The 15,365-nt window shown below is 34.2% G+C and overlaps 1 protein-coding gene across 3 annotated transcripts in view; it reads right to left on the minus strand.

Moving 5' to 3' along the window:
* CSMD1 (CUB and Sushi multiple domains 1) overlaps positions 1-15,365 on the minus strand; it is a 1,051,612-nt gene that overhangs the window by 501,247 nt on the left and 535,000 nt on the right. For all 3 annotated transcript variants that reach the window (XM_031504428.3, XM_021551131.3, XM_085576363.1), the window contains one exon: positions 2,631-2,825. In XM_031504428.3, the coding sequence (XP_031360288.2) occupies positions 2,631-2,825 (195 nt within the window). The remainder of the gene's footprint in view (positions 1-2,630; positions 2,826-15,365) is intronic.

The raw sequence follows: 15,365 nt of genomic DNA on the forward strand, positions 1-15,365 counted from the left end.
GAATTTCTGAAACTGAGCAGAAGCCAGAGAAACAAAATAGCAAAGACAAGAGTCAATGCTGTCTACATCTTCCAGGAGACTTAGTAATCCACTAGGAATTCTTCTAGCAAAACCAGCAGTTATATAGTTAGACAATGTATAAATTATGGGACACCAGCTTCTAAATATTTTTAGAATTATTGTGCAACAAAACTGCAGAAAGTAGTATTTGTTCAGTATCAGCAAAACTAGGGAAACATACCACAGAGAACAAGGCTGATAAGTTTTTTAGTAAGCTTCAGAGCTTTATTAACTCTGTTATGTTATCTTGAATGTGTACCATGAAATTAGTTTATGATGACGAGAAAGAAAAATACTATCTGGAAACAGAACTGTAGCAAAAGATGCTTTCATGGAAAAGATCAAGGTTCTTAGAAAAACAATAGGGGAACATGTCTTGCTTGAAGTCATAGTGAATGGAAAGGGCTACCTCATGGCATATGCTCCAGACTGATAAAATGTAGTGGTAGGAGTAGCAAAAAGGGTGTCCACAGGACATGAGAACAGGCTGAAGAACACAGAGACCAGAGGGGTTCTCCTTAATACAAGGGCAAAACTTCAGGTAGGAGTATCAGATTCCAGCAGAACAGGACCTTATGAAGGAGCTGGTGCTGGCCAACAGATCTTTGACTTCTGACCTCAGGGTCTGCTTCAAGGAATGAGGATGGTGGTGAGACATAGGATTTGCCTGGCTGAACAGGGCAAGAGGTCTACTGACTTAGTGAAGAGAGCTCTAAGTTTGTCATGGACAAACACCAAAACCTAAAAGCAAATGGGAGAACAAGCCTGGGGAGAAGACGTGGAGACAAAAATGTTTCTCTCCCTCCCGCTCTCTCACAAAACAATATGAAGCCATTTGAAGTGCCTGTATGCAAAAATGTGCTCTATGGGATGCACACTGGACAAACTGAAAGTGCATTTACAGTCACAGAACTGTGGTGGGACAGTTCACCTGAATGGATGGCTCCAGTGGATAGAAACAGATTGTTGGGAAATGCAGGAAAGAAAGGAGAGGCTGAACTATACACAAAGTTGGATCTTGAATTAACAGAGCTCTCTTCAATATGCTCCTGAGCTCCTGTGGGCTAGATAAGAAGGGAAAGTCAAGAGAGGTCACTATTATGAATATCTGCTACAGGCCATCTGGTTAAGCAGTAATCAAAACTGTCCAAGTACTAGAAGTTTCCCAGACACAAGTTCTGGTTATCATCAGAGACTGCAACCATCCCAGCATCTCTGGATGGCAGGCAGCATAGCAGAGGGCAAGCAATGTCCTCTAGCTAGATAACTGATGTCACTACTACATACCTGATATCACATTTTTTTTTTTTAATTTAGGCACTGGACAGACTAATCTGATGTATGAACAAAGAGCATTCAGATAAATCATATTTAACAGTAGCTGTGGTTACAATAACCATTAGCTGAGTATCTTGAGGGAAGTGAAAAAGGCAATTTATAGAATCAACACCTTGGACTTCAGCATAGCAGATTTCAACAGGATATCATGGGCTGATGTCTTGAAGGGCAGAACTGCCATTCAGACAGACTTTTATGGCAGGATTTAACCAGCTGGAAGAATAACAGAAAACTCATGAAATTCCAAAACAGCAATGCAAAGTCCTGTACCTGGACCAGGATCATTCAATGTAAAAATTAGTTGATAGGTCACAGCTCTGACAAAAGGACTCAAAGTCTAGGTGAAACACAAGCTGAGTGTATGGTGCACCTCTGCTGTATTGAAAGCTTACCTTGCATGGGGTGCATGAGCAAGAACAAAGCCAGAAGCTAAAGAGAGAGAAAGCTAATCTGCTTGACACTTAGGAGGCTCATCTGGAATGCTTTGTCCAGCCTAGGGTCCTTCAGGACAAAAGAGACATTGACATTGACAGACTAGAAAAAGCCCAGAGAATGGCCAGTATAACTTCAAGATGCTGAAGAACACATTGTATGAGACGAGGATGAAGGAAAAGGATTATTCAGACTGGAAAAGTGGAGGGTATGTGAAAATCTAACAGCACTGTTTAGTTTAGGAAATAGGCAGAAGGGAAACAGAATCTTTTTATAGACCCACTGGAGAAAAAGAAGTAGATGTAATCTGTAAAATTCTAATTTAAATTGGATGTGAGAATGAGGACAGCTGGGAACCATAACAGGTTTCCAGAGAGACTTTAGAATCTTCATCCATGGAGATATTAAATTTTCAACTAGGCAAAGCCCTGGGCAATCTGACACAACTTTGAAGTTATCCATGCTCTGAACAGGAGTAGGACTCAAAGCGCTGGACCACCCTTCAAAGTGACTGGATCACCCTTCAAAATTTACATCACTGAAGCTTTTCCCCTGGCCAGGTCCTGTCATGAAATTGATATAGCTATGCCCAACCTAAACAGAAAGAAAAAAAGATGAGTAGATAATGTGTATCTCTGAATGCTAACTCTGGAGTGCTTGAATTATTACAGTTTTAAATGTTGTTAATTTTTAGACAGTACATTGGTACACTTCAATTTAGGGGAGAAAAAATGCCTCAAAATAAATTTATTTAATCTGGTGCTTGTATTTAAAAGATACTTCATGTCTTTATTATTTACCTCTGCAAAAAGGAACTGGAAAATCCCACGATGCACCATTCCCAGGACTCACAATACATGTCAACATAGCATGGCCTTCCAGGATGTAACCAGGGATACAGCCATATCGGATTTTATCTCCAATGTTGAATCTGGTTCCATGAAGTACTCCTTTAGGTATTTCTCCTGGGTTGCCACATGTATGACTAGGTAATACTGCCAAAAGAAAGAATGAAACACACTACAGTTAAAATTTGCAGAATTAAATAACAATACTTGTCTAACAATCATATTTGACTATTTGGCATTGGTTTTGTTTTTTTGTTTGTTTTTTTTTAACATGATTCCTCATACAAACAAGGTGAAATTAGGTTATGGAATCTACTTGAGCAAAACATTTCAGCTTTTAATAGATGCCATTGCTTTCAAAGTTAACTTCAAATTCAGTTCTTGGTTTAATACTCATTCAAAGAAGTTCTTTATAGATCTATTTTCAAGCAAAGCATCCTACATGTCTTGCTGCTTGCCTTTGAATGGAGTGAAAGAACTTCTTATTTACCTTATAAGTATTTACCTTATAAGTATTGCAAAGATATTAATACAACATAATTTAAGGTGCAGGTAGTAGAAAGCCCTTTATGTACAGTTTTCATTTAGGTAGTGAAATAGCAGTTTAAAAGAATCCAATGATTAATTGCTCTCTGACAGTAAATGAAAGCCTCAAGTATATAAAAGAACTTTGATTTTCTTCTTAGTTTCATATTAGTTCAAGTTCTATAAAATAAATTAAGTCAAAATTTGTTAAAAGAATCAGAAAATATCAAGGGAACTAAGCAGTGGCATTGGGAAAATATGAATGGACACATTTTTTTAATTGCAGAAACTTACTACCATTTGTAATTATTAGTTATTTGAAAGATACTGTCTGAACAAGTGAGCATCTTGAAGATGATACTCCTTCACCTACAAAAAACCAAAAATGTGTGTAGGGGAGAAGGAAAATTCAATTGGTTTTGTTCTCAAACTTCTTTGAAAGTTTTTAATGGCACACTGTTCCTTTCACTGAAGTAGTACAAATTAAAATTCTTTAATTTCCCTTAGAGGAAAACAAATAAGTGCAGAGAACTAAAATGCATCATGAAAGAGCACAGAAGAAAAACATGTGCACCAAAGAAATAATTCTTTGAAAAGCTCACATATAATTCAGGTATCATTTCAGAAGGCACATTTATTCAATGAAGAAATTCTTTCACCCCATATTTCCTCTTTTTCCTTACTCTACCCACCTGCAGAATAAATATAACCATACCAACCTCTAACCTGCATGATGAGAGGATTAATTACTTAATATAAGCATATTCTCAGAATGTTTTAAAGAATTATATCAATATTAATTATGCCCAATTATACCATGTAAGTTCAATTAGTGAATGCACGCCCTCAATTCATTACTCAGTTAGTTACAGTAGAATTTAAATGATAGTAATTACATTTAATTTACAAACCAAATTCTATAAAAAAATTTGAAAATGTCAAGAAATATAAAGATTAAAAAAATTAAAAGAGAGAACATTTTCACTTACAACATGATTTTATTATAAAAATACCAAAACATTCTATAAATATTAGCAAGGAAAAAAATCACCTAAAACGCTAATGAGTGATGAGTTAGAAATATGTTCTACATGCTGCAGATCAAAGATTTAATATTTCTTGAATTAAGGAAACTAATTAAGTTTGTTTGTAAATAGCTATCAAAGGTAGAAGCAAACATTATGATACCTGTCTGATTTTGCATTGTATCAGCAAATTTAACAGAATAGATTATTTCTTTGGATGTGCTCACTCACATTGTTAAAAAGTCACTGCGTCATTAACATATTTAGAAAGATTACATTTTAAATAAAGTGCTTACATATGAAACAAAGATATCAGAATAATTGGAATAAAGATACAATTCTCAAAAAAGCTGAAAATTTTTATCTATTACAAGCTACACACATATTGCTATATGTTATTACATATTTTTAGCACCACACAAAACGCTACCTCTCTCTTTTCAAACTCCAATTTTTGCTGCCTTAGTCATGATAGGTTAACACAGGCATTTGTTCAGCACAAGTCAAAAAATAAAAATTTGCTACCTCCTTTGATACAGTAGAATACTTGGATTTGAGATAAAAATTTCTTTATGTGATTTCCTAATCAAAACATTTTTACAAATAGCTGTAAATTGAAGTAGTTTCATGAAAAGATCTGATGCATGCAGCAAAAAAAAATTATGCAATCCAAAAGCCAGCTTTTCTTTTTATGAGAGAATGTTCTATTAGAAAAATTTAAAAATCATTATTCAAAGCTACTATGAATTCTGATAAAACCGCATTCCCAAGGAAACACAACACAGAAAATCTACATCTGCCATTTAAATAATCACTGTCACTGGCTACCTGTTGACACTGTATTGCAGCAAATCAGTTTTGCATTGCTGTAAAATCTCCTAGGATAATTTACCTGCATCTTCTTACCACTACCTCTGTCAAGAACTTCAGAGAAAATGGTACATTGCATCCTCAAATTGGCACGCACTTTACCACAACCTCCTAAACCCAGCAAAAAATGAGTGATCAGAGAATGACAGCCATACTCAATAATACATGTAATAGTTCACAGGACTTCACCAGTTTTCCGGATCAAGCATTCAACTACATTATTTATGTGCTTTTCTAAAACTTTACCTGAAGTTTATTGTGATAGACACAGTTTCATCTGTGCAGTCTTTACTGTTTCTAGTCTAGACTTAAGATAAATTAGACTTTGAAGGTTCCTAACATTGAACAACATAGTTTAATCTTTGGATTATGGGGATTCTAACTGACCAAAGCTATCATATGCATCCATCAAGCTTTAAATTCATTGCCAAATTTTCAGTAAAAGACACATATTTGTCTGTAGAGTTACTGAGGTTTACTGTTAATAAGATTGCAGTCACAGGCTCTTGATTCATTAAATAATTTGATATGTTCTGTGTATTGAGAACTATTATAAACTATACTACACTTAAGATAATGGATTTTTTTATATAAAACTAACATCAGAGTGCTCTCACCTTGCTTCATATCCCATTTTTTTCACCCAAGTCCTTTCCAAGTTTGGAAAAAAAAAGTAATTACAGTGTTTGAAGAAGAATCTGTGTAGTCTTAGTATTTAATCTTAGCACAATTATACACAATAGGATAGCCAAGGATGTCTTTCTCCAATTTCCTCTTCAAGCAGAATGTCTACCTTCACCATTCTTACAGGCATAAAAACCTGCATAGACTTCACTTCTTAGCAGAGATCAATCTGTAGGACTGCTTATTAATTAAGATTTATTAATTAAATTAAGCTAAGAGGTCTTTCTCATACATTACCTCTATCTTCCTGGACAGAAGAAATTTTTAACCAATGCACATAATCAAAATCCATAATGCAAATAATTAATGATCAAAAATGCCAAAGGTTTAACTTCGTAGTCAAACTAACTGTTCATGCTACAATTTTTTTTCAGAAAAGCATTCAAACCATTACAATCTATGTTTTAAAATGTAATGCTAATATTTACTATGAGACAGAAGCAAAAGGCTACAACATATCAGGACTGAAAAAAATAGTAGAAAAATCACAGTGATTTTTCTACTTGGTGATATATAAATTTTCAATTAAAGGTTATTAAATAAATTTATATTTAACAAATTACTCATTCTTAAGTGGTGTGTATCAGATTATTTATTTATACAGCCTTTTAAAGACTCTTTGTAAGACTAAGAATCTATATTTATTTGCAGCACATGCCACTTGAAAGAATATTGACAGCACCTTAAACATAGTAATCCTTTGCTTTCACTTATGAAGAGATTCCTGCTTTTTTTTTTTTTTTCATAAAAAGAAACTACCTAAATTTAAACAATGATGGTTAATAATGAAATAAAATCCAAACCAAAATATAAATGGTAGCTGTCACGGGAATGAATAAACTTTTGAAGGACTATTTCACCTGAGTTTTCTTACTATGCACTAGAAGAATGCTAGAATCTTTAAATATGCAATAAGAGATGCCTAACATTTTACATGCATTCACTTCAAGCAGTGCCACTGCCACTACCACTTCATGGCTCCATTATACTGGCAATGTAATGTCCTGATTTGGTAAGATCTTTTTTTCTATTTTGGTTTAAGAAGTTAAGTTAAAAAAGTCCTGAAGGACCTGAGATCTGCAGCCTAACCCCTATTAATTGTTACATGAATAAGACATCTGTATTTGAAACCAGTTATAAAACTATGCAAATTAACTTCTCAACCTTTGCTGAAGTTAGTATTCAGAGGCTCAATCTGACAACAATTTTCAGGAGAAATAACAGATTTCTTTTTTCTCTCAGATGTCACAATTATCAACTAGATTGCAAAGATCGCCTAGAGGCCATAGCAAGCAAAAAGCTCAAACTGCTTATGTCAGTTAAAATTATGTCAGTTTCACCCTTCCATGAACCAGTTGCTCAGCTTATATAGGCCACACACAGTAGCTGGAACTTGAAAGCAGCAATTCAGAAAGCAGCTTAATGCCAATTAGGAAAAACAGGAAGGGGAAAGAAGAAAGTAATGGAACTAAGTAAATGTTTTTCCTCCATTTATTTCAATATCTTTACATGCCTTTCCAAGGTTATATTAAATTTGTTATCTTTCCTGTTGTTACTGAAACAGATGAAAAAGTTTTCCATGCTACACTTAGGTTTTGCCAAATGTAAACTTGCTGACTTTTTGCTGTTCCATAGTACCTCTTCAACAGTCCTGTGAGTATTTTCTAATATTACCTTAAATTGGTGGCCACAGGCAAAACCACAAACAAGTGAAAAAGTATGAGTTAGGAAGAGAGATAGTCCTTTGATACCAATGACTGCTTTGGAATGACAACACTGGGAGGGACTTCAGAAGCTCTGTGGAGAAAATCAAGGGTTCAGAAAATTTCAGGGCATATGTCAAGATATTCAATAGGTGTGAGGCACAGCCCATGATACTCTGTCCACATGGCTACAGAAAGTGTTGCATTTTACCATTTCACACATAAATAGAAAACATACATTCAACTGTATTTACAACCACAGCAGAAAACAGCTTTTGAGGAAGGTAATTACTATACTCATAAAACCAGAACACAATAAGCTCACAAATAGGAGATAAAAACCCTAAATTTTCTTGCAGGAATGGCATTGAAACTGAAGTCTCTACTCAGAAAACTGAGTATCTTTTCCAGGTTTTAACTTTCAGTTCAACACTAGACTGGAAGAGCTAATGTGGAGTCCCCCATGCACAGAATTTTCACCTTTATTCACTACAAAAGAAAATGAGGGATTTTTTCTCAAGTCCAGAGTTACAAATAATCATGATCAGAATCTACTACTAGAAGGGTAGTACCAAATTGTTTGTCATTTGTACATGTGCACATACACATACCCACAGAGACACAACTAACCTGTGAATGTTTTAGTCTGCAAGGTACCTCACATTAAATTTACATCCCTCTAAAAAATTATTTCATCAAAAATTAATGCATTCCACTAGGTTTTCTCTAGGGGAAGGAAGAGTTCACTCATAAAACAAAAAATATACAAAGTGAAAGTTTTTGGAATACCTGATAATTTATATATATATATATATATATATATATAAATTAATTATATATATAATATTAATTATAATTATATTTTTAAATACATATACATATTTTATGCTAAAAGGTGTCAAATGCAATGTTCAAGGGTTTACATAGCATAGATATGTATTTATTGCAGCATTCAACTTCTATTTATCTGTGGCAAACTTTTTGTTCAGGCTCTCTTTGTTGGGCCTAATTGCAATTTTTTTTATTAAAATAATCTAAACAAATAAAACAAAAACCCACTCAGATTTATTAGCTGACAGAAATAAAACCATAATATTTATTTTTGCTATCTTATTTTTATACAGTCCCAAGATCAGAAGACATTTTTTTCCTGTTACATCCTGATTTCTGTATTTGTGCACACATGAACCATTGCAATATTTGCCAGATAAAATGCTTAAATTGTATCACTTTTGAAAGATACAGCTTGTTTTACAAGAATTTACCCAACTGTGTCTGTCCATCTCTAAGGATGTGCAAAATTGCACTGGATTGAAAGCTATGAAAATCATTTAGGAGTATACAGCAGCTTTAAAAATTTAATACATCTTTCGCATTAAGATTGATATTTTAATTTTCTTCTGCAGGTAATAACCAAAGATTGATGGATTTTATTTTTAGTGTGTTCACTTTTATTATGTAATAAATGTCTCACTGTTGGTTAGAAGATCATAAAAGACAAGATCATACAAACAATGCCAGAAAACTCTCTAGTGCAAAGGCAATCTGAAGTTAGAGCTATAATCTTCTATTTCCTCATACTTATTTTGCCTCAGTTGTACTGCACACTTTCCTAGGTGAACTGAAATCAGCAAGAAATATTATGAAATTTTAGATCTCTCTTGAAAGAGAAGAACAAGTGGAGCATAACAGTCCAGACCAAGGCTATAAAAAGTATTTGAAACTGTGCCAAATTTATAAACAGAAACTTTGCCAGCAATCAGAAATCAAAAGTAATTAGTAATTTTCTTAAAAATATCAAAATAATGCCCTTCCATCTCCTATAAAATGTTCAGTGCATTCTATGGTCTATCTTTCAGTTTGTCAGTACAACTGTCAGAAGTATGCACAGCGTCTGCCCTTTGCATTCTGAGAAAGACCTTCTAACAAAGAAGGTCTCAACTATCCTTCCACATCATTAATCTTCCAAACTGTCAACAACAAAAATGCAATTGGAAGACAACCTCTAGTTGATCACTTCATGTATGATAACAAATTAATCCTATAAAATCTCTATTTTTAATCTGACCACTTTTGAGTATTCCATTAGACAAAAGACCTACATTCATAAAAAAATGAATCGGTTCTTGAAAGGCCTGGGGATATTATGGCAAAAACAACAATATCTGTGTGTTAAGAGAAGTACTTATCAAGCAAAAGGATAAGTACAAGAAACTCTTATGACCTTATGTGAAGACCTGCATATAAATCTGATTACCAATGTTCAAATTAGAGTAATTGAACATGAAACAAATACAGAGCAGGACTCCTTAAGTGATCAAGAGCTGGAGAGCTCTTAAGAGGATACTGAAAGGTTTTCACAGCCACAATCTGAGAAATTAAGATTAAAATGAAGATTAAAATGAACACTGGAAGGCAAACACCAGGTCATAAGAAATATTGTACCAGCTGAAGGCAAGGCTAGGAAAAAAAAGAACAAATCACAGTTACAAGGAGATTGAAAATGAGGCGCATTCTCAGTGGAAAAATAAACTATTTGGTTGTTTCCATGGAGAGCGGAGAATAGAGATAGTTTAACTAGTTTGAAACTCACCTAAATTTATAAAATAATTTAAAATAACAGTTACTTTCTGTATGTTAAGGAGTCATCAATAAATAAAGAAGCTTCCTCACTTGGCTGACATAACTGGAGACAAAAGGTCTAAGGGCCACTTGCAGGTGTCCTATCCTGTCAGCCTGCCAATACTCAGGTGTTTGGGTCTGACAACTGAGATGCTTAAAATTGAATTTGACAGAGAATAACAAAGTTAATTGACTTCTCGCTTTACATGGAAATGCATACTTATTTAAAGATGGAAGACAGGAACGTTCCTAGATTTTCTTGGTATACTAACGTGAAGAAAGAAAATATACTGGACAATAAAGATTTTTTATATTCTTGTTACCATTAAAATGCAGTGGAGTTAAAAAATACATATATCTTGTGCATGTATACACAAATCTTACACATCTAGAAATCTGAAGACTATTTTTTCCTGTTTTTTTTCCCTGGAATCTCTTGACACAAGAATCTGTTCAACATAGTTTGAGAATTATGTTACAAAGACAAAAGAAAAATATCACACTTACTGAGGGCAAGACAAGATACATACTACAACTGTACAGATGAATTGTGAATAAAAACTGTTGGAAGGTGATTTCACAAGCAGATATTCTCTCTATTGCTCCCAACACTCTCTGCAATGATTGTTGCTAGTAAATAAAATTGGAATTTGAATTATTAAGTCCTGCCATCTAAAGAAAGGAGAGTAATTTTAAAAGAATAAGACATGCACTCACTCTTCTTTAAGCTTTAAAATTACAATAACATTGTATACAAATCTTGTAGATACACTCTAAATAATGCTTGTTAAATATAAACAAAATTCTTTGTTTCAGCAAAGTACATTGAAGAAGAAAAAAATCTTTAAATCTGAACAGATAAAGCTTAATGCAAAATATCTAATCTCCTGTATTATTTGATAAATACAAACTGAAGGACTCGTATGTACCACATATTTGTTCTCAAGCCTAACTGCTTAGAGGTCAGGGAAAACCTCATAGGACTGAGAGAAAAAAAGAGAAGCAATGGCAGATTAAATTTGAAAAACATCAGCTTCAGTAATAGATACACTACTGATGATTTAATAGAGGCTTATCTTCAGCTAACACCAGCTTGCCATCATGTCTGCAGACCCTTATTAATAATTAAAGTAAGGCAATAGTCTTTCAAAACCCATTTTTTCTTACTCTCTTTATTTACTTTTGTCCTTCTTTTTTTCTTTTACCTTGATTTGCTGTTTATTCAGATTACAAAAAAGAAAAAAAAAAAAACCACAGTACAAAATCTCCCTGCTCTGGCACAGGCACTTTCTCACTTCTGCCACTGTGGTGGCTTTTAGCTAATCTGGACTGTGGACTATCCCATACTTTCCAGAACTATTCTCTTGTACTTAACACTTTCATAAGTAGCACTCTATTGCCCCCAGAGACTTAAAACTTTATCTTGCTAACAGACAATCATGAGGCACATTTTTAACAGGAATTCAATATGTCATACAAGTCTCTTGTCTGTGCCTTTAATTGAAAATGAAATGAGCTGGGACCTGTAGTTAAGTCCTGAAAATGCAGCACAGCAAATATCATAGTTACTAAATTTTCTTCACATTCCTTACTGATACAGTGCCAGGAAAAAAAGGCTTTGTCCTGTTTTTGTCCCTAATTAAGTATAGAATCGTCTTGCATACAGGTTAAAACCAAGAGTTTGTATGAACAACGGCATTGAAGCTCTCAAGCCCCTGCAGCCCAAGTCCTTCCAGTTTCCTGAAGGAATGTTGATTGATTTTTTATCTCACCTAGTTCAATACTTCGTTCTGTAGCCATTGTTAGAGATTCTTGTGATAACAGAAATTCAGCAGTGCCATTTTGAACTTTGTCTCCATTTGCTCTTAGATATGGCATCGGAAAGCTATGGGAGTTCAGTAGACTTTTGTCTGGTTAGCATCTGCGGGCTCATACTTCAACAAAAGTGACATGTAACATGCTCACCACTCTGGATGTGTGGAAAAGTAGAAGTATAAGGGCAGGAAAGGAATTTGCCATTTCAAAAGCTTCAGCTGTAGAATTATATAACTGTAACCTGGGAAGTCCCCAAGTAACATACATTTCAATGTGCAGCACTTCATGGACCTAAATGAAACAGTGAGTATTTTGTACTCCACAGCTATAGTCTGTGAAAAGTTAACATACTTTTGATGAAAATACCAATTTTAATGTGAGTCTTGAAAGGTGAAAGTATATAAACTTTCATTATTTAGATGAGTTCAGAGAGAGAAAAAAGATTCCTAAATTAATTGGTGTTGTGCATGTGTCACAACATGCAACACATGTTTTCTATTTAATTGGAAAAGGTGAGACAGAGAGTGCTCTTTAAAACAGCAAATTCTGTCACCAAACCTCTGTTTTAACACAACAACATGATTTTCTGTTGCTTATTTTCAGTGCTTTGAGCTAGACTCTTTTTTTCTTACAGAGGCTTACATAATTTATAAATAAGTGAAAAGAATTGATCTGGCTTTGAAAAGAAAAAGCAATCCCTCCAACACATACACAATTGCATGTTTGGCATGATGACTAAGCTGCAGTGGGTAACACCACTGAGATGCTCGTTAGTCGCAGTGTGGGAATAAGAATTAAGAGCATGAAGAAGAAAACAAATTCAGAGAGCAAAATTAACTACCCTATAAAGCCATAATCCAAAGTTTCTTAATGACATCTGCTTTCTATTAAGTAGATTCCTTGCATGGTAGGTAGAAAAAATACCTGGTAAAAGGTATTTTGTCATGGACAAAAAATGGACAAAAAAAAAAATTTGCCATGGACAAATTGGAGGAGAAGGAGAAACAGGAAAAGAGAGAAGGTGAAAATCCTGCACATGTAATTTCACATTATGTTGTTCTTGGTATCCTAATTAATTAGGAAAAAAATATATGGTATTTTAGGGACTGAATAAACAAAACCTTAAATAGATTTTGATTTTGCTTTGTTTTGGGGTTTTTTTCCCTATTTTTTTTCTTACTAAATTGAAGTAGCTTCTTTAGATGCTGTCATGTAAGAATATATTTTAGCCTGTATTTATTAGGTGACAAGATGTGCTATTTCTAGAAATGATCTGTGGCCCATCATGCAAATCCATCATGAAGTGTTTTTTTTTTTTTTTTTTTTTTTTTTTTTTGTTTGTTTTTTTGTTTTTTGTTTTGGAGGTTATTTTGTAGTCATTGAAATAAGAAATCTTAAAAGCTTCTTTCAAAGCCCTCAAGCTTGACTTATGCCAGGCTGATGTGCCTATATCCATAATGTGTGAGCCCTCTGCTAAAAATCCTGCACTGATGGGACAAGGAAGCAGGAATCTAGAGTAAAGGAGCTAGTTAAGTCCATTACAAACCTAAATCAAGTACTGTAATTAAAAGTGCTTCATTTTGTTTGCATTTTATATTAAAATACAATGAGTGGTAAAGTTGCATTATATTGCTTTAACTAAATACATAATCAGAAAAAGAAAATAAAAATATTAAACTACAAATGTCAGGTTCAGTCTTGTGATAATGTTTGTTGCCAGAAAAATTAGATTGCAAAGAGTGAAACCTATAACATTGTTTCACTAAGTAATAACTTTGCAAGGAATTGAAGAGTGGCAGTGAGTGGCCAGATTTCTCTACATGTTTCCTCTGAAACATTTGGTGTAAAATTCCCTTGAAATTTCTAAAGCAATTTGTTCCTAAGGCTTGAATTTAATTTGTGTTAGAACATAGTGATTCTTAATGAACAAAGAATTCCTAATCCATAGGTACAAATCACAATTTCCTTTTTTTTTAAAAAAAAAAACTTACTCTCATTTTGCATAACTGATCATTTGGAGTCCATACAAATAATGGTCTGCACCTGACTAAAGTCTATACCGGTCTAATTTGTAGTTTATTTGTTCAATAATGGTCTAATCAAAACTTATTTTGTAGAGGACTAACTCTCAGGACCATCTGGACCTGGAGATGACATTGGTTCTCATCTACCTCTTATGAGATTCTGGCTGTAACTGACACAGACACAATTTAAAAAATCTTCATGCATTCTCCAACTCTGCCATTCTTGTGGGACTCCAACACCATCAATGTGGTAAAAAACAAAACAAAACAAAACAAAACAAAACAAAAAAAAAAAAAAAAACAAAACCAAAACAAAGCAAAAGAAACTCACCAATTTTTTGCAACATTTTTATGTACTATGACATTCTGTCCACTTTGGTTGTCATTGTATATTTTAACCATAAGCGCAAAACACCATATAGAACACCAGAAGATATTTTCATACACTTCAGTTTTGTCACAATCTTGGCAGCAAAATTAGTTTTGTGGATATTTAAACAATGAAGCCATCTGTGAGGCTGAGGCCACATCCAAGGAAGTTTACTTTACTGTAATACTTGTTCAACATGCAGCTAAAGAAGATTGTTTGCTATTATTTGTCTAAAAGATTATTTACTGGAAGCAAGGAAAGAGAGTTTAATACTGAAATTGTCCCAGAAGTAATTAATTTTACTTTTGTTTCTGTACTACAAGTATGCAAGGGGGTAAGTCTGTTCTCTAAATCTTTAATAAAAAAAAAAAAAAATCTCTTCTACTCAAAAGCCCAGAAGACTGTGTTTCACTGGAGATCGTGTTGCACTTCTAGAGACTTCACATACAAGTGAGTCACTAAATCAGGCTAAGGAGACATGATGACTACACTGTGCACTATAACTGAATGGAACTGAGGCCAGCTGGCACATTATTATTAAACTTTCTGAGCCTGCAAAACAGGATGGCTGTGTCCAGATTGCTTGTTCGGAACAGTCACCAGGCTATACCAACTTCTGAATCATCCCCAAGAGTTGTTTAAGAAAGTGGTATTTGGCCCAAACAAAACTCATGCTGTGATCCATCCAATAATATAGATGGCTGTCAGTGCCTCTGCCCACGTCCTGACAGAGGGTATATTCTGCTGCAGACAAGGACACTGAGCCTGTATCAAGTGCTCACTCATCCCAGACAAGGAAGAGAAAGGGTATTAGTAGCTACTGTGGTAAATGGAACTAAACTTTTGGATGGCTGTGTGGTCATTGTTGTATCCTTTTACTATCTGTCAGAGAGCACTTAGCTCCTGTTCAGTTTATTAATAATCCTATTATATATGCCACAGTGAAAAGAAAGAAGCACTAAGACCATCTTTCTCTTTACAGTGATATGTAAGGGAGAAATCATAAAATTATCTCTGCTGCCATCTCTGATGGAATGGAACAACCTTCT

Source organism: Lonchura striata, chromosome 3 (assembly GCF_050655825.1).
Source record: "Lonchura striata isolate lonStrDom1 chromosome 3, ASM5065582v1, whole genome shotgun sequence".
In the NCBI taxonomy this organism is placed as follows: domain Eukaryota; kingdom Metazoa; phylum Chordata; class Aves; order Passeriformes; family Estrildidae; genus Lonchura; species Lonchura striata.